General features: G+C 65.2%; 3 protein-coding genes across 7 annotated transcripts; 1 reads left to right on the top strand and 2 right to left on the bottom strand.

The window, feature by feature from the left end:
• Nucleotides 1-1,099: 1,099 nt before the first annotated feature.
• LOC116645389 (mesothelin-like) lies at nt 1,100-4,179 on the top strand. The gene is made up of 10 exons (XM_032425519.1): nt 1,100-1,184; nt 1,763-1,806; nt 1,909-2,008; nt 2,281-2,459; nt 2,555-2,710; nt 2,812-2,954; nt 3,046-3,173; nt 3,455-3,549; nt 3,732-3,918; nt 3,991-4,179. The coding sequence occupies exons 1-10, from the start codon at nt 1,100-1,102 to the stop codon at nt 4,077-4,079; spliced, it is 1,206 nt and encodes a 401-aa protein (XP_032281410.1). The 3' UTR covers nt 4,080-4,179.
• Nucleotides 4,180-4,496: 317 nt separating this feature from the next.
• Nucleotides 4,497-11,228, bottom strand: LOC116645388 (mesothelin-like protein). The gene is made up of 15 exons (XM_032425518.1): nt 11,213-11,228; nt 10,887-11,007; nt 9,888-10,008; nt 8,962-9,047; nt 8,685-8,811; nt 8,415-8,605; nt 7,994-8,084; nt 7,617-7,758; nt 7,104-7,291; nt 6,875-7,030; nt 6,660-6,787; nt 5,995-6,125; nt 5,822-5,916; nt 5,305-5,560; nt 4,497-4,927 (listed from the first exon to the last, which is right to left on the bottom strand). The coding sequence occupies exons 1-15, from the start codon at nt 11,226-11,228 to the stop codon at nt 4,674-4,676; spliced, it is 2,103 nt and encodes a 700-aa protein (XP_032281409.1). The 3' UTR covers nt 4,497-4,673.
• On the bottom strand, nt 11,226-17,007 carry RPUSD1 (RNA pseudouridine synthase domain containing 1). Of its 5 annotated transcripts, none has more exons than XM_032426046.1 (7): nt 16,913-17,007; nt 16,247-16,437; nt 16,028-16,151; nt 15,796-15,901; nt 15,582-15,683; nt 11,975-15,107; nt 11,226-11,279 (listed from the first exon to the last, which is right to left on the bottom strand). In XM_032426046.1, exons 2-6 carry the CDS (start codon nt 16,426-16,428, stop codon nt 14,710-14,712), a joined length of 912 nt encoding a protein of 303 aa, XP_032281937.1. In that variant the 5' UTR covers nt 16,429-16,437; nt 16,913-17,007; the 3' UTR covers nt 11,226-11,279; nt 11,975-14,709. The 5 variants fall into 5 exon arrangements, with proteins under 5 accessions (XP_032281937.1, XP_032281938.1, XP_032281934.1 ...); XM_032426047.1 differs by having other exon boundaries at nt 16,247-16,386; XM_032426043.1 differs by lacking the exon at nt 16,913-17,007 and adding an exon at nt 16,588-16,780.
• Nucleotides 17,008-17,170: the final 163 nt, after the last annotated feature.

Genomic DNA, 17,170 nt, shown 5'->3' with positions numbered 1-17,170 from the left:
TGGCGGGGGAGGGAGAGGGCTCCCCTGGGGCCACTCCCCAGGACACTCCCTGAGGGCTAGGCTCTTTGCCCAGCTGAAAGGGGCTGCTGAGGCATGAACGCACCTCTCCCTATTTCTGAGCCTGGGTGGGGCTGACACTGGCTTGGGTGGAATGTTGCAGGGAGGGGATGTCTCTGCTCACCCAGCTCAGGGCAGCCTCCCTCTCTGGGCCTCAGTGGGAGGGGTGAGTGTAGAGGTGGTTAGGTCTCCTGCAGCCCCCCCCCCCCCCCCCCCCCCCCCGGGCCCCCCCGCGCGGGGGGGGGGCAGCGCCCCCCCCCCCCCCCCCCCCCCCCCCCCCCCGCCCTCCCCCGGGACAATACTCCCTGGAGAGAGGCTCTGCACCCACTCCCCATCCCCACACTGGCCGGCAAGGCCTCCTAAATGCCACTCCAGAAACGCACGGTGGGGGCGTCTTCCCGGAATGCTTTTCCACCCACTGCCCCACTCATGGGACTGGCAGGTAGGAAGGCGTGTTGTTCCTCCCAAGGCCTCTGTTTAGGGAGGGACGTCAAGAGGGAAACCAGGAGTGCAGGTGGGCCCCACCGGCCTTGTCTACCTGGGCCTTGGGTGGGGCAGGATGGGGAGGAGAGAATGACTATGCCCTAGGCAGTGTGTGTGGGGGTCACTCAGCCCTCTCCCCAGCCCTGGTGTGAATGGGGAAACGGAGGTCAGCCTGAGCCAGAGATGGCCCTGCCTTCTTGCACTAAACTCTCTGGCCTCGCCTCGCCCTGCCCTGTGGGCAGAGGGGACGGCCACCAGCCACCAGCCGCCCTCCTGGGCTCTCACAGCTGGGGGCCAGGCTGACTCAGACTCAACACCCCAGCAGGAGGGGCCAGCTTCCCCGAGGGGGCAGGGCGGGCCCGGTAGACTGGTTGGTCCTGAGAGCAGGGCCAGAGGCCGCATGGACGCCACCCGCAGGGGCCTGAGAAGGTTCCAGCAGGGGCTCTGAACCCTTCCAGACCCATAAGGCCTTGCACAGCCCAGGGCAAGGGGGTGCGGGGGGCAGGGTGGGGTCCTGCCCAAGCGGTGAGGATATCAGAGTGGTTGTTCTTCACAGATAATGGCCTTGCAGACGGCTCAGCCTCCGCTGGGGTCCTGTGGGACCTCTGCCCACGGCAATCTTCTGCTCCTGCTTCTCAGCCTTGGTGAGTAATAGGGGCCGGCTGCCGTAGATTGTTAGGGTGCAAAGAGCATCAGAGGACAGCTGAGCGTTCTTAAGAAAGGCTCTACCTGCCCCATGCCTCCTTCCTGGTGGCGGGCAGTGCCCCCCCTCCCTGGCAGGTGCCCTGAGGTCAGGCAGTTGTTCCAAGTTCTGGGCAGGTGGCCCGAGTCTGGGCATGTGTCCCAAATCTCGGCGGGTGTCCTGAATCCTGAACAGGTGCCCTGAGTCCCGGGTAGGCTTTCGGCCATGTCTCTGCTCCCAGAGGTGCCTCTGTCCCTCTATACCTTGCAGCATTGGAAGCTGGGCCAGGGCAGTGATGGGGGCTCAGGCCAAAGGGACAGTGTCCATGGAATGGGTATCGGATTGCCCTGAGCAGCGAGGTCTTAGGAGGAGGATGTGGGGGACCTGGGCTCCCTGGGGTGGGGTAGGCTGTGACATCATGGGGTGCTGAGGCTGGGGGGGGCCAGCTTTGCCTCCTTCCTACCCAGGGTGGGGGCCTGTGGCAAGCACACCCAGGAGTCCCCGGCCATCCCCTCAAACCTTGTGCCCCTTCCCCTGCAGGGTGGGTGTTTCCTTCCAGGGCCCAGGCTGCAGACTCGAGACTGGTAAGGTCCCTCTGGGGAAAGAGAGGAAGGTGTCTGGTCCGGGTGGGGGTCCTCAGACACTGGACCACACTTGGCTCAGCCACAGCTATGTTCTGTCCTAAGGGTGTCATGACCCCATGGCTGCAAGGCACCTCCCGGGACCTGTCCTGGCAGCAACCTGAGCTGACTGTTGTCCTCTTGAGGGACCGGCGGGACACGGAGAGTAAGCAGGACACCCTGCCCCATTGGCTGTCGGGAGACATGGAGATGGGGATAGCGTTGTGGGGTCGCACCTGCCCACACATGTGTGGCCCTTCCTGGCTGCATGGCTTGCTCAGCTGTGACAACCTCGGAGAGTGGACCGAATCACCCCAGTTTGCTGATGTGTAAACTGAGGCCCGGAGGGGGTCATGCAGTCCCCAGGGTCTCAGCAAGGTTAGGGAGGAGGAGGTTGACAAGACAAGTCCAGCCCCCAACCCCCCCCTGCTCCCGCAGAGAAGGTCTGCCCACCCGAGCGGAAGGCCCACATGATAGATGAAAACCTTGTCTTCTACGAGGAGTGGGAACTGGAGGCCTGTGTGGACGGGGCCCTGCTGGCGGCTCAGATGGACCGCGTGAACATGGTGCCCTTCACCTACCAGCAGCTGGATGTTTTCAAGCGCAAACTGGACGAGGTAGTTGGTCATGGGCTCAGGCCTGCCCGCTGTGCCACAGTTCCCGTGGGCACCCAGAGCGTGGCCGTGGCCCTCCTGGTCACCTCCCTGGGCAGTTCTATCCACAGGGGTACCCTGAGTCCCTGATCCAGCACCTGAGGTACTTCTTCCTCGAGCTCACCCCTGCGGACATCCACAAGTGGAATGTGACATCCCTGGAAACTGTGAAATCTCTTCTTCAAGTCAGCAAAGGGCAGACAATGGATGCTCAGGTGACAACCTCCCCCGAGGGAGCAGATGGGGTGAGGCTGTGCAGGCCCCAGGGTATGCCTTTCTCCCAGCCCCAAGACGCCTCAGTGGCCTCCTTCCACAGGTGGCAGCCCTGATTGCCCGCTATGTGGCAGGAGGGGGCCAGCTGGACAAGGCCTCCCTGGACACACTGGCCACCTTCGGCCCCATGTACCTGTGTTTCCTCAGTCCTGAGCAGCTGGGCTCCGTACAACCCAGCGTCCTTTGGTGAGTCCCAGGGGCCTGCCGGGCGTGGTGGGCATGCCGTGCTCCAAGCTCACTGCCCGGCCCCCTGCCCGGCCCCGTGCTGCCTCTTTAGGGCAGCCAGGCCCCAGGACTTGGAGGCATGCCGCCCACCGCAGATGGACATCCTCTATCTCCGGGCCCGTGCGGCCTTCCAGAACATCAGTGGGTCTGAATACTTCGTGAAGATCAAGCCCTACCTGGGTGAGCCAGGGAGAAGCCCTGGGGGGCGTGACGGCCCAGGCTCCCCACACGGGTGCTGCCAGGTTCTTGCCTCACGAGGCGGCTACTGTTGGTGTGGCCGGTGCTCAACGCGCCCCCTGCCCTTACACGTGTGTGTAGGTTGAGACCCTATGAGTCTGAGCCCCCTCCAGCTTCTTCACCCACCCAGGGGAACCTGGGGCCCAGGAAGTCCTTAGGGTCAGAGGGCAAGACTAGGGGCTATTGTGAGGTCTCATGCTTGGGGCCCCTCTCCCCGCAAACAGCTGGGGCCCCCACGGAGGACCTGCAGGCTCTCAGTCGTCAGAAGGTGAACATGGACACGGCCACATTCAAGACGCTACAGACGGAGGCTGTGCTGGTACGGCTGGGGGCGGGGCCGCGCAGGGGCTGTCAGAGCGCCGGGGTCCGCTCCGAAGTCCCGAGGGGCTGAGGCAGGGTGTTCGGGCCCGGGAAGCATGGGGAGGTCTGGACACAGCAGAGCTGCCAGCCTTCTGGGGGAGAGGCAGGGTGACCCTGACGGCCCCCTGGGGGCTCTGGCAGCCGCTGACCATTGCCGAGGTACAAAACCTTCTGGGTCCAAACCTGGTGGGCCTGAAGGCAGAGCAGGAGAGCAGCCCCGTGCGGGACTGGATCTTACGGCAGCGGCAGGATGACCTGGACAGTCTGGGCCTGGGGCTCCACGGTGGCATTCCCAATGGCTACCTGGTCATGGACCTCAGCTTCCGAGGTGGGCCAGGGCGGCTGGCTGGGTGGGGTGGGGGCAGAGCCATGCCCGGCGCCTGAGTCACTCTCTCTGCAGAGGCCCTCTCAGGGGGTGCCCGCCTCCTCGGACCCGGACCAGTGCTCATTGCGATCCCCACTCTGCTCCTGGCTTTGATCCCCAAGTGAGCCCACTGCTCTGGATGCGGGACCTCCCCTGCCCTGAAGCCCTGCCTGGCCCACCCCAAGGGGACTGGACTTCAATAAAAGGCCCCTGTCCTTCCCTGCAGAGATGCCCTGTGGTGTTCTGAGGACCGGGTGGGGAGGCACAACCCCGTGAGGTGGTAGATGTGGTTCTTGAGTTGGAGTCCCTCCTGTTTGCACTTGGAGACGGGGAGGGGGGAAAGGGGGTGGCTCTCAGGGCCCTCCTACCACTGTTTCCATTCCCAGGGCCTTCCCTCTGAAGCCAGGCCAACACTCAGGGTGGCTTCTGGGGACAGGGCCCAGGAGATGCAGACAGAAGTCCTATTCCCCGCTAAGAGGGTCTCTGTCCCTCCTTGGGCTCAGAGCAAAAGGACGCAGGCAGGAGGATCACCTTGTCTTTTATTCAAATCCATCAGCAAGGCCCCCCTCCCCAGTACCAGTTCTTCATCCTGAGGGAGGCCAGAGGATTGGGGCAGCAACTCAGTCAACTGTTCCTGGCTGGCCGCGGGGTGGGCCCAGGTCCTCATTCCAGCTCCATGTCCTGGGAGCTGGGTGTGAGGGGACCAGCCCCACAGGCCCCTAGGATGTGGGACATGGCCAGGTCCTCTGGGCCTGGAGCCTGCCCCTGGGCCTGGGCAGGTGTCCGGCTCCACCTTCCAGCCCCAGTTTCCCTGCATGTGGGGCGGGGCCGGTGCCGCCTTTGGAGGCCTTGGTGCAGGCGCCCCAGGAGCAGTCCTGGCTGGGCCCCGGGGTGCCCCAAAACAGCAGCCCCAGGAGGCCGGAGGGCAGGGCCACAGCGAGCGGCAGGTACCTCAGGTGGGCCGGTGGACTGCCTGTGGGAGGAACGTGGATGGAGCACCTATCAGGCCTGGCTGGGAGCCTCCTGGGCCTGGGCAGGCCCTCACTCTGCGCCCCTGGGCTGGGAAGGCCAGGGGGACTGCCACGGAGGCTGCTGCTCTGGGCCCCGGCAGGGCTCTCAAAGCTTCTCCCACCCCCACTTTCTGGTGCTCGGCAGGTGCTGGAGGAGGTGATTTTGTCCTTCAGTAACTGAACAGCCAGTGTCACCACATGTCACCCAAGCAGGTGAAGGGAAAGAGCCAACAGAGCATGAGGTTGGGCGCAAGATGAGGAGCCAGGGGCAGTCGGGTCCACAGAGGCCCTGCGCAGACAGGGAAGGCGCACTAGAGGGGAGGATGGGTCTGGGGCATACCGGAGGTGGGGGCCTTGTTCCCAGGCTGGCCCGAGGTGGGGGCCAGATGGGGCGCCCAGGGTGTGGTGTTGGGGGCCCCAGTGGTGGAGAGGGCCAGGCTGGTGGGGCCGGCAGTGTCCCTGTCCAGGCCCAGCTCTCCTAGGACCGATGTGTTCAGGCTGCAGAGCCAGGAGCTGATGGTTGGGTGGCTGCGTGCCTTCTGCAGGTCCCCCACGTTCTGGCCCAGCAGTGTGGTCACATTGCCGACACTCAGGCTCTGCAAGGGGAAGGAGAGGGCTGTGGGCGCAGGTCCGGAGGGTCCCGCAGCGGCCGGCTTTGGGGCCAAAGGCAGACCCGGCAGGGCAGTACTTAACTGAGGAGCGAGCACAGGGGTAAGGCCCGGCAGAAGGGACCTGGGGTTCACGCTGTCTGTGTACCTCTGACTTTGGGGTGCGTGGGGCCTGCAGGCTGTGACAGAGGCCTCCCCCGATTTGGCAGCCCCATCCCCCACCCCGGACAGGCCGCCCCGGGGGCCCACCTGCAGCACTCGGGGGTTCAGGTTGGTGAAGGTGTCGATATCCATGGAGACGTTAGCCTGGACCAGGTACCGCAGCTCCTCCACGGGGGCACCTCCTGGGGGCAGGCAGCAGTGAGAGGGCAGGGGCGGGGGCCTCTGGGGCCAGGGGGCCCGCACACAGGGCAGGGGCTCACCGAGGTAAGGACGCATAAGACGGTAGTAGTTAGCTGTGTTCCCGGCGCTGCCAAAGGCCTCGCGGGCCTTGGTGTAGAGTGCGTCCTTCCGGCTCTGGGGGCAGGAGGAGATATCCAGGGCCCCGGCCCGCCTGGGGGAGCATGAAGCTGGTGGGCGCGCTGGGAGCCCCTCGTGCTCCCGGCCTCTCCCTGCCACAGCTTTCCTCTTGCCCACTGTACCGCGCCGAATAGTGTCCCCCCAAAACTCACGCCTGCCCAAAACCTCAGAACGCGACCTTGTTTGGAAATAGAGCCTTTCCTATTTGTAGATGTGATGACGATAACATCGCAGGGAATTAGCGCGGCCCCGAGTCTAACAACAGGGGAGGAGAAGGGACTGTGCGCACAGGCGCGGAGCGCAAGGCCCTGCGGCCGCGGGGGCAGAGGCTGGGGATGCGTCCACCGGCCCTGGGAAGGCCAAGGGGTTCCGGCAGCACCACCCCAAGCAGGTTGCAGCCTCCCCTGCAGGCTTCAGAGGGAGCCGGCCCTAGGACATCGATTTCAGATTGCGTGGGAGAAATTTTACCACTTGGTTTGTGGTACCTGGTTGTGCAGCCACGGGAACCTAGCAGGCCTCAGGCTGAGCCCCTCCCTCCCTGGCTGGGCGTGTCCCGGGGTTGCCTCACCGGAACTCTATGGGCCTGATGGCCTGGATCTGCCTGGCACTCATCCAGCAGAGGCGGGAGCCCCCGATGGCCGTGAGCAGGGTGCTGGTGATGGTGCCGTTGTGGTCCAGGTACTTCTGTAGGACAGCCTGGAGGCAGGGCCCGGGTCAGCAGGGCCCAGGTCAGCGGGCCCAGGGGCGGCGCACCGCCCCCCCCCGCCCCCACGCTGCCCTCACCTCAGTCTGGTTCTCCAGGGCCACGTCCGAGGCCAGCAGGGCCACGACCGTGTCCCTGGACGTGATGTTCCACTGGCCGATCTCCGAGCGGGAGTAGAGGTAGACCAGCGAGGTGATGAGCCGCAGCTGGTCCTCGGGGACGCCATGTGGGTAGACCTGGGTGGGTGGGAGGGTCAGGCCCGCGGCTGGGTGCCTGCCCACCGCCCCCTGCAGCTGGTCTGCGACGCACCCGAGCCAGCTTGGCCTTGACGACATGCTGGCACTCGACTGGCAGTGGGTGCTGCAGAAGGGGGTCCAGGTTGGCTTTGAGCACGCGGCTGCCCAGGCAGGACTCGAGCTGCACACAGTCATAGCGCAGTAGGAAGAGGTTGTCATGGAGCGTGGCCGCTGTGATGTCCCCGTGGATGCAGGGTCTCCCTGTGTTTGGGGGGGGGTTGGGGGTTTTGAGCTGAATTTTGCTGATTCATTCCTAACCTCGACCCACCCTTGAATCCCTCCCAAGCTTGACCTCTAGCTGAGAACCTCGCCCAGACCAGGTAGAGTCAACCCTGACCTTGACCCGCAGTTCAGCTCCACTGGACTCTGACCCCCCAGCCCCACCCCAGGCTGGATGCAGACCCCTGGGTGGTACCCAGGAGGTCCAGCAGCAGGTGGGACTGTATTTTGGGTGCTCCCCCCCCCAGGGTTAGGAGCCCAGAGGACGGGAGGGACAGCATTCCCAGGCCATGGTGGCCACACTGACCTGTGCTCCGCTTGGACCGAGAGGACACTGACGTGGCCTTGGCCTCGAGAAAGCCAGTGACGAAGCGCCTGGCATCACGCTGGCTGAGCCGCCCAGCTTGGTATGTGGCCACTGTGCTGCTGAAGAAGGCCAGGCCCACAGCCTGGCCAGGCAGGCGTAGAGACTGTACCTGGGGGAAGGGCTGCCCGGGGCCACCTGGTTCCTCCCCCCGTCCCGCAGATGGAAACCCTGGGGCAGGGAGTGACTGGGGATGCTTGTCAGGCATTGGAGCCCTACCCCCAGGCCTGGACAGGCTGGTGGAAGGTCGGCTGGATGCCCCTGTCGTTGTCCACAGCCAGCTTGAGAACCCCCCCCCCCCCCCCCGTAGAGTGTCCTACCTCCTGCACCTGCATCCACAGGCTGGAGCTGATGTAGGTGGCCAGGGATCCCAGGGCCCGCAGCCCCTCTAGGTTCCAGGAGCCAGGAGGCCTGGTGTGGGGTAAGGGAGCACCGTGTTAGGGTCAGGAGCAGAGCCCCAGCCCCCGGAGGCTGCCTGCCCCTCCCTGAGCACCCAGTTTCCAGGGCCTGCTCAGCAGAGACCGTTCCACCCCAGATGTGGGGGCAGGGGAACTGGGGGTCTGGAGGGTAGCAGTAGCACCCCGAGCCTGTGCACCGTAGGCTGCAGGGTCGGTGGGGCTGTGAGCTGGGGGGACAGGTCACAGGTCAGCAGGTCGGTAGACATTAGGGGTCTCCTGGGCCCAAAGTCCAGGTCCTCTCAAGGAGGAGAGGCCTGGGCGGAGGGCACCGGGCCCTGCCTACCCCAGCACGGTCTTGCCGCCGGCCAGCAGCGTGTTGAGGGCGGCTTGCTGGGTGGCCGTCAGCCGGCGGCAGCGCTGCAGATTCTCCAGCACACGCGGGTCTGCGGCCTCGATGCGGGACGCGTCCATGTCGCACACCAGGACCCCAAGGAGCAGCAGGTCAGAGGCGCTGAGCCGCGGGTGGGGCGCTCCCTGCCGCATAGCAGGTCAGCACGAGCCCGGCCCCGCTGCCTGCCCACCCACCCTGCCCCGGCCCGCCCATCGTGCCTACCAGGCAGGCCAAGGCTGCGTGCCGCAGGGCGACCCTCTGGTCTGGCAGGTTGGCTAGCAGCTCCATGTCCCCCTGGGCGGCGCGGCGGGTGAAGGCCCAGCAATCGGCTTCCCTTACCTGCGTCAGGCTGCAGGCAGGTTGGGGGGCTGTTGGGAGGGTGGGGGCTACCCGAGGGTCCTCCTCTGGGGTGGCCCAGATGTCCCTGGGGAGCTGGGGTCCCTGGGACTCCGAAGGAGGCATGCTCAGCTGTCCCCGCACGGGGAGGGGGGGCACTCACTTGTAGAACAGCAACAGGTTGGGAGGGTGCAGCTCAAAGTCGTTCTGGAGGCCGTGCCGAGCGGCCAGGTTGGCCAGGCAGCTGAGCTGGGCAGGGCAGGGGCGTGTCGCGGGCTTGCCCAGCCTGGGGCTCCCAGCCCCCCTCCTGCTGCCACCTTACCCTCGCCCTCAGCGTGGCCTGGGCTCTGTCACCTGGACGCCCTGCCGGCTCCCCGTCTCAGGAGGTGTCGGGGCCAGCCTGAAAGCCCCCCACCCCCGGCCCCCACAGCACTACAGTGGCTCAGTCGTTCATCCCAACGTCACCTCCTGCCTAGACGTTTTGTCTCGCTTGACTTACTTCGGGGTTTTGGGATTTATTGCTAATTTCATACTAATTTTGTAATGAGACAGAATAGTAGCTTTTCTTCCTTCTGTTTCTTTAAACTCAGGGGCAGGCAATGCTTGGGTCAGCTGTGGGTCGAGGTGGACTCAGATGGCAGGGGAGAGGCCGGCAGGCTGGAAGATCCACACGGGGCCCAGAGGACCCGTCCCCAGTGTGGGCACCGTGTGCCAATGGAGGCAGGAAGCATCTAGGGCAGGCCTGCTGGACAAGCCCTCACCCAAGCCAAGAACAGAAGTCAGGGGGTCTGCAGGGAATTGACTGAGAAGTCCTGGAAATGGTCTCAAATGGGCAGCACCAGAGAGTCACCCAAGGAAGGGAAACCTCAACCTCAGACGGCTGGACCTCCTGCCACATTGGGGTCTACTCAACAGCTGCGTCTCAGGTGCTTGCGAGGCTGGCCGGGTCTCACTCCCCATCCCAGCCCCGTGGGCCCCCTGCTGACCCGTGCCCTTTGCTGGGGATGCCCTTCTTCCCCGCCTGTCTCCGGGAAGTCCGCCCCCTGCCCTCAGCACCCTGGCCTGCTCCCGCCAGCCACAGCCCTTTACCTGCCAGGCTCTGAGGGGGACCTGCTGGGTGGCCATCCCCCGGATGAGAGCGGAAAGCTGGTCCCGGGGCAGCTGGCTGGCCGGCTGGCACCAGAAGTCGTGCAGGAGGGAGGTGTTGGCACTGGGCAGACAGGGGACAGGCGGTGAGGAGCGGCATCGAGGTCAGCACCCCCAACACTGAGGGAGTGAGACACACACGAGACCGCGGCTTCACTTAGCACTCCCTCACTCCCGTCAGCACACAGTGGGCGCCAGGCTCCGAGCTGTGAGCAGGGCTTGGAAGTGGCCCTGGCCTGGACTCTGGGTCTATGCCTCCTCCCGAGGCCTCGTCCCAGCGGGCTCTGGGCTCAGGCAGGCTCCACTGTCCCAGCGATGGCTGAGGGTGTGGAGGAGATGTGGCCTGAGCGCCAGCCGGGTCACCGCAGCAGGCCTGGCTTCTGGCTGAGTGCTCCTCACGGTGTGCATCTATCTAATAAAATCGGTGTGTGGGGAGGGCATCTTGTGGGACTTCACCCCAGGCCTCTAACCCTACCTAATCAGTCCTCCGATCAATTGATTGATGGCTCATCAGTGATCTCTAACCCTCCAGGGAAGGGAAGGGTGGCTGAGCCCACATACGAGACCTCGGGACAGTGCTTGGGAATGACTGAGTCTCTGGGACCTGGGAGAGCAGCCCAGTCTTGGGGCAGAGGAAGAAACCCAAGAGGACTCAGGACAAGAAGTAATCGCCCGGCAGGCCAGGAGAGCAGTGCAAGCTGTGAGGGGTTCAGGGCCCCAGGCAGCTGCGACGGCCTGGGGGACCCAGTCCTGACCACGTGGCTGTGAGTCTGATGCAGGACACTGGATGCTCTGGGCCATCTAGGGGCAAAGTCGGTGAGTGATGGGAGCCCTGCCTCAGCTTTCCTGGGCCATCGGGTGCAGAACCTGGGGATGCACGCCCCACCCCACCCCCCCGGCCTGCCAGAGGATCAGCTGCAGAAAACGTGACCTGGCACTCACCTGGCCCACAGGTCAGCCCTGCTGGCATCCAGCCCTCCCTGGGAGAAACCCTGGGCCTGGGGACAAGAGCAGTGGGCAGTGAGCCACATGAGGAGGGCGAGGCCTGGGCTCATCTGGGCACCTGGAACAGAACAGGCCTTGAGCTGCTGCGGGCCCCCAGCACACCGGGGCACTGCCTGCTGGGGGCATCCCTCAGGGTCTGCCTGGGGCTCCCTGTGTCCTAGGGTAGGCCTAGGACCACAGATGGTCCTACCACCTCAGGGGAGCCTGGCTGTGGGAACCACCCCTGGAGGGCCCAATGTGCCCCTTTGTGAGGGCTGTCTCACCTGCTCTGGGGCCCATGGCTGTCCTGGCAGAAAGGTGTGGGGTCACGGGCGGTGGGTGCAGGACTAGCTGGAGAGGAGACAGGAGGTGGTAAGGCCCACCCCATCACCTTCCCTGCCCTCTTTGGCACGGGGCACAGAGAGGGAGGTGCCATCCAGGGTCATGTAGGTTGGGCTCCCTGCAACTGCGTCTCTGTGTCTTTGGGGGGGGACACAAACACCACAAAGTGCCTCTCGGGAACTAAGGAAGTGGCAAGAGGAGGGGCCGGGCCAAAGCCCCGGGCCTTTCTTATCACAGGTCAGGGCTCCTGAGACCTGGAGGCTTCGGTGTCTCCAATAAACAGATCTCTCAACAGCTACAGGGGAGGGGCGGTGGTCCCAGGAAGTCCCTGCAGGCAGCTGTGGGTAGAGGCCTGGGGGCTCTCTAACCTGCCCCCCATTCCTGGGCGGCCTAGAAAGCCCTCCTCCCTCGCAGGGCCTCAGACGCCCCCCAGCCAGACCTGGCCTCCGGCCACAGCCCACACCACAGCCCCACAGGTTGCCCTGCCCGGTCTCCAGATGGAGGCCTTAACCGTGAGATGAAGGTGTCAGGGTGCCCGTGGGCTCTAGACCCTGCACGGCCCAGGGTGTTACTGTCCCATGCGGGCGACAGAGTGGAAGCCAGACGAGCCCGGCTCCCCACCCAGGGCCACACCGAGACTGCCTCCCTAGCCGGGCCCGGTGGGTGCAGGTGCCAGTGGCCCTGCCCCAGCCCCCACTTCTCACCTGAGCATGGAGACCATCTGCTGTAGAGGGAGGTTGTTCCTGCACCCCGCGGTGGCCGTCCGATTGTGTGGGGGTGCGGGCCGGTGCCCGGAGCTGCAGTCTCCTGCAGTGACCCCAGTCCACTGAGTGTGTCAGCCCCTGCAGCTGAGCACTGGGGCTCCGCGGTGGTGCAGGGTGGGGACACCTGGGTTCCTGCTCACCTGCACGCCTCACCCAGCACCCGCCTGCCTGCCCGCCCACTCCTGCAGTGATGCCGGCCAGGCCGATGTGGAGGGGAGGGGCCGGGGCTGTGTCAGGTGAGGCTGCCGTGCCCACCCCTGGGGGCCTCAAGCAGAGCAGACACCTGCTCTCCAGCCCTGGGGGAGCAGGAGGCTGAGCTCACGGTTGGCAGCCACCCAGCACACACCCCTTCCCCCTGGGGGATGTGTCTGTGCCCCGAGGATTGGATGTGCCTTCATACGTGTGCGTGTCTGCGTTTGTCATGCGTGCTGGTGTTTTTGTGCACACGCGTGTGTGTCTGGGAGCATCCACAACTATGTGACGCATGTGTTCCCTGCAGGGACGCCAGGCACATGCAGATCCAACGTGGTGGCGGTTTCTGCCTTGTGAGCACGTGCTTCCATACACGTATGTGCTGGGGGTTAAGGGGGGGGGTGCAGGCACCAGGTAGGTGACCCCAATGGCAAAGAGCTGTGCCACACATGCCCTGCGGGCCCAGGACGGGGCAGCTCCATAAGCCTGGGCCTCTGGGGCTGAGTGGGAGGTGCCCCAGTGAGGGTGGGTGGGGCCAGGTGCCCAGAGCTGAGTCCTGGCTCTCCTCATCCCCTGGGAGGGGCGCAACTCCCACCTGGCAGGGCCAGGAGGGCACCGGGCCTTGAACCCCTGGACCCACTAGCACCACAAGTAGGGCTGCACATGCCCAAAGGGCCTGCCGCACGGCCAAGAGGACACACTGACCCTAGAGGGCCAACAGCTGGAGGGACCAGCTGGGGACTGCCGCCCAGCCCTGCACGGAAGTTCAGCCGCACCATGTAGAGCTGGATGTGCTCCTGGCCTCCCAGTACCACTGGGGGCGCTGCCCCACCAGCACACACGCCCCCAGGAGCTTGCCTGCCACAGGCCTGCCCCATGCTTCACCCCCCCTGCAGCATCTGTCTGGCCACTCCTGCCTGAAGAAACTCTCCCTGCCATCCGTGCCCAGGAGACCCTGCTCGACTCCCATGCCTTCCAAACCTTGCCCACCACAGCTAGGGTGTGCGCCCCAGTGTCTGGGCTCCACAGCCTCAGCTTTGAGGCCCCCCCAGGGCGGTGGGAGACGGCCAATCTGCAGGAAGCAAGGTCTGGATTTGGCCTGCGGGCGGCTCTCTGGGTCCTGGGGGACTCAAGGGGCCAAGGAGACCTTTCAGGGGGAGCAGCAGGGCTGTGAGAGGGGCAACATACATTCCCCAGGGTGGGGCCTACCCCTGTGCGCCTTCCCGTCCTGCTTCCCTACCTTGGGGGCTACCAGTCTGTCTAGCCCTCCAACTTCTCTGCCGTTTGCTCTGTAGGCCCAGCCTGTGGGCCCCACCAGGCCAGAGTCTACACCAGTGTCCTCCAGCTGGCCACACCTGCCCTCTGCTGTCCCCCCAGGGCCCACCCCAGCCATGAGTGCCTATCCTGCAAGGTAGCTGGCGTTCTGATGGCGGAGAACCCTAAGAAGGATGTGGGGACAACGACTCTAGGAAGGGACCCTGGTGAGAACAGATGGGCGCTCCAATGCTTTTGGCTAGGTGAACGGGGGATGTCTAGGAACGGGGCTGACCCAATTTCAGTCCTCCACCCAGAGCCCAGCCTCCATCCACACTAGGCTGCAGGGTACTCACTGCATGGCAGGGGGAGGGTCCATCCTGGCTCCTGCTGGGGGGCCTAAGGCAGAGATCTGCCCAGTGTAGGAAAAAGGGCAAGGGTCTGGGGCCTCAAACCTCCCCATCAGATGGATTCATAGTCACTCATGAGATCAGTCACTGAGTATTTATTCTGAGGCCCCGGAGCTCAGCTACAACTAGGCCGATGTGGGCATGTCATTGGGATGGAAGAGATGGGGGCTGGCCACTCTTGCTCCCCAGCTGAAATGTGAGGACCTGTGGTGGCCTAGGCACTGTGAGAAGACCGAGGGACGTGGCTCGGACCCTCCCCCATGTGCCGTGTGGGTGGGGAGGAGGAGGCCCACGAGTAGAATCTGGTAAAAGCAAAGGCACGAGGCAGCACTGGGTGGGCGGGATGGGTCAGGGTCCGCAGGCGGAGAATACCCAGCCAGGATAGGCCGACCAACACAGAAGGTCCAAGAAGAGCAACGAGGAGCAGGGCGCTCTGAGGCCTGGGGGCCCTGCAGGATCCTAACTCGAGGCTGGCCCGCTGTGGGCTCTGTCCCTTAGAGAGTGACCCTGGGCAAATCCATAAAACAAGCCCCTAGGAGTGAAGCTTTGGAGCCAGGAAGGCAGGCCTTGGTTTCCCCTCTCAGGGGAACGGGGTGCTCAGAGGGAGGTCCCATCCTCCAAACTCCCCGGCAGCCTGGCTCCCCCTGCTGGCCCTGCCCGCCCCTCTCCAGGCCTGGCTGCTGGAGCCAGGGCCTCAGGCCCCATCCACAGTGGGGCTGAGCACAGGACACCCTGACTCAGGATGGGCCCAGGGCTGTCCCCTGCAGCCCCCATCCCCCTAGTGGGCCCAGCCTGCCACTCCCACCCAGCCTGCTGCCCTCAGTTGTCAGGCTCTAGGGTCCACTCTGACAGCCACTGCAAGCATGAGGCCCGCTGTGCCTCTGTCTCGGGGGGCTTGTTGGGGGGCGTGGAAGTGCTGCAAGGCCCAGGACTCCCTTCTGTGGGATCAGGGTCGGGAGCAGCCCTCAGGACCTGGACGAGCTGGTCCAGTGACTGCACCAGGGTATGGGGGCTCCAGCAGGCATCGAGCGCCGGCACGAAGGGATCTGGTGTGCAAGCCTCCACACGTTCAGTGTGAGTGGGGATACGCAAATAAAAGGCGTGCAGCATCATGCGGAAGGGCTGGTCTTCTTGGTCCAATGCCTGCCCGTAGGTCAGGTCCCCCACAACAGGATGGCTGAGAGCACTGCAATGCACACGCAGCTGGTGCGTCCGGCCTGTGGGGGTGGGGTGGGGCAAGAGGACTGGTAGGGTGGGGGTGCCATTCCATGCCCACCCCTCACCCACTCACATCACCCCTAGCCCTAGTCCCTGTTGCCCTCTTCAAGCCCCAAAACCCCGAGACAAGGCAGACCCGTTTCCTGTTACAGACAAGAACGTCAGAGCTTAGAAGAGGGATCGACCTCGAGATCACTGCCAGTAGGGGCAGGGTCAGGTGCGCTAGACCACCCCTATTGGCCTTCCAGGATAGCAAGGCCTGGGGTGGGCGGGGGGGGGGGGGAGGATAGCAAAGTGGCCCCAGGCAGGCCGCTCTGCCCCGTGCCACCACATATTATGCTGTGGGACTCGAGGGACACGGCCTTGCCCCCCCAGTATGTCCGACAGACACACCTCCGTACACATGGGTGAGAAGCACCATTAGCAGACAGCAAGTGGGCCTGGAAAGTTTCCTGCCTCGCCGCTGGACGCACCTGTGAGGGGCTGCAGCAGCACTTTGGACACAGGATCGCCGGCATACAGCCCATACTCCAGGACTACCAGCTCTGTAAGGCTTGGTTTGGGGTTCTCACAGCCTGTGGAGAGCAAGACGAGATGCGAGGGTTGGCTGGACCAGTGGAGAGCCCAACCCACCCCAGCCCGGCTCATTCAGGGCCCCCACTGGGTGACGAGTCCTGCCCTCCGTACCCTGAGTGCCCTCGATGCACATGGTGTGAGCCCGACCCTCGGTGCTGTTCCTGCCAATGGCGTAGTTGATGGTCATCCGGCTCTCCTGCACATGTCCCCGCACCTGCTGGGCACAGACTCACAAGCTGCTCTCAGGACCACCCACCCCTTCTGGGGAGCCCACCTGGCACTGACAGCCTGCTGAAGTGGCTGAGGATTGGAATCCCCTGCCCGGGGGGTGGTCAGGCCTTACCAGAGCCAGATAAGCCTTGGTGACGCGCCGCTCCTTGAAGCACTTGTAAGCGCTGCCCGCTGCCGCCTTGTTCAAGGCCACGCAGAGTGCCCCGCTGGTGGAGAAGTCCAACTGGTGGCAGAACCTGACACAAGGCCAGGGGTCAGCGCTGGCCAGACTGGGGAGTGGCTACTTCCTCCCACAGAAGCTGCTGGGGGCCATTGGCCGGCCTCCGCCTACCTGAACCCATAGTAGGTGTCAGGATCCGCTAACTCCGGGAAGTGGTGGCGCAGCTGCTTCTGGAGGGTCGGAGTCTCGCGCCACATCCTACTGTCGATCCGCAGATCCCAGTGCTTGTTCACCACAAGGAAGTCCTGGCTCTGGTACACCACGGACAGGTTCTCTATTCGGCCTGGTTCCATGGTGGAGGCCTGCAAGTGGGGGCTCACAGGGAGTCCAGCACTGTACTCATTAGGGTCCCCAGGGTCCCCAGGGTCGCGGGTGGGAAGCCGCTGACGCGGTGTCAGCCGAGCACACGGCCCCAGTGTGTATGCACCCGCTAGGTCCCTTTCTACGCCTACCTCTGAGTTCCGACTGTGGGGCTGCCCAACCCAGACGCAGATCCCGGGGGAAGCAGTCCTGCGCCCCGGCCCACCCCCGCGGACCCTCCCGGGACAGTGCACCAACATGCCACGGGAGCCTCTTCCTGAGCGGGGAAGGGCCAGGAGAGGGGCTGCCGCGCCCCCCACGGCCCGGGCGGGCCAGGTCAGCCGAGTGAGGGGGCCCCCTACGCCCCCCTCTCCCTCCGCGCAGACACCCCCTCCCCGGCAGCCCCCGCCCCCCGCGTCTGATGGGCACAGGCCGCCTACCAGCGCCTCCCGCGGCCCCGCCCACTCCGGGACCGACCTGCAGCCCGGCCGCGCCGCCCGGGCCCCGCGAGGCCGCTGCCGGGCCCTGGCTCCAGCACCCCGTCCCCGCGCCTGGCGACCCAGCGACCCCGGAGCCGCGCCTCATAGGGCCCTGCAGGAGCGCGCAGCCCCGCCCCACGCCCCGCCCACGCCACGAACGGGCGGCCGTGCGGGCCAATGATGAGCGTCCTGGGATGCCGCACTGGCTCTGCCCCGCCCCGCCTGCGCGCGCAGCCCCGCCCCCGCCGCGCTCTTC

The sequence above is a fragment of the Phoca vitulina genome, unplaced genomic scaffold, assembly GCF_004348235.1.
Source record: "Phoca vitulina isolate PV1807 unplaced genomic scaffold, GSC_HSeal_1.0 scaffold33, whole genome shotgun sequence".
NCBI lineage: Eukaryota > Metazoa > Chordata > Mammalia > Carnivora > Phocidae > Phoca > Phoca vitulina.
This window is presented reverse-complemented; position numbering and strand designations above follow the sequence as displayed.

Excerpts from the sequence above, each read along its gene's own strand:
- LOC116645389 (XM_032425519.1), top strand. The coding sequence starts at position 1,100 with ATGGCCTTGCAGACGGCTCAGCCTCCGCTGGGGTCCTGTGGGACCTCT. Across the intron at positions 2,460-2,554 it reads TCAAGCGCAAACTGGACGAG|TTCTATCCACAGGGGTACCC; the intron begins GTAGTTGGTCAT and ends CTCCCTGGGCAG. Across the intron at positions 3,174-3,454 it reads GAAGATCAAGCCCTACCTGG|CTGGGGCCCCCACGGAGGAC; the intron begins GTGAGCCAGGGA and ends CCCCGCAAACAG.
- LOC116645388 (XM_032425518.1), bottom strand. Across the intron at positions 7,031-7,103 it reads TCAAGGCCAAGCTGGCTCGG|GTCTACCCACATGGCGTCCC; the intron begins GTGCGTCGCAGA and ends CCACCCACCCAG. Across the intron at positions 5,561-5,821 it reads TGAACCCCCGAGTGCTGCAG|AGCCTGAGTGTCGGCAATGT; the intron begins GTGGGCCCCCGG and ends TTCCCCTTGCAG.
- RPUSD1 (XM_032426043.1), bottom strand. The coding sequence starts at position 16,695 with ATGTTGGTGCACTGTCCCGGGAGGGTCCGCGGGGGTGGGCCGGGGCGC. Across the intron at positions 15,902-16,027 it reads CCAAGGCTTATCTGGCTCTG|CAGGTGCGGGGACATGTGCA; the intron begins GTAAGGCCTGAC and ends GTCTGTGCCCAG. Across the intron at positions 15,108-15,581 it reads GCTGCTGCAGCCCCTCACAG|GCCGGACGCACCAGCTGCGT; the intron begins GTGCGTCCAGCG and ends CCACCCCCACAG.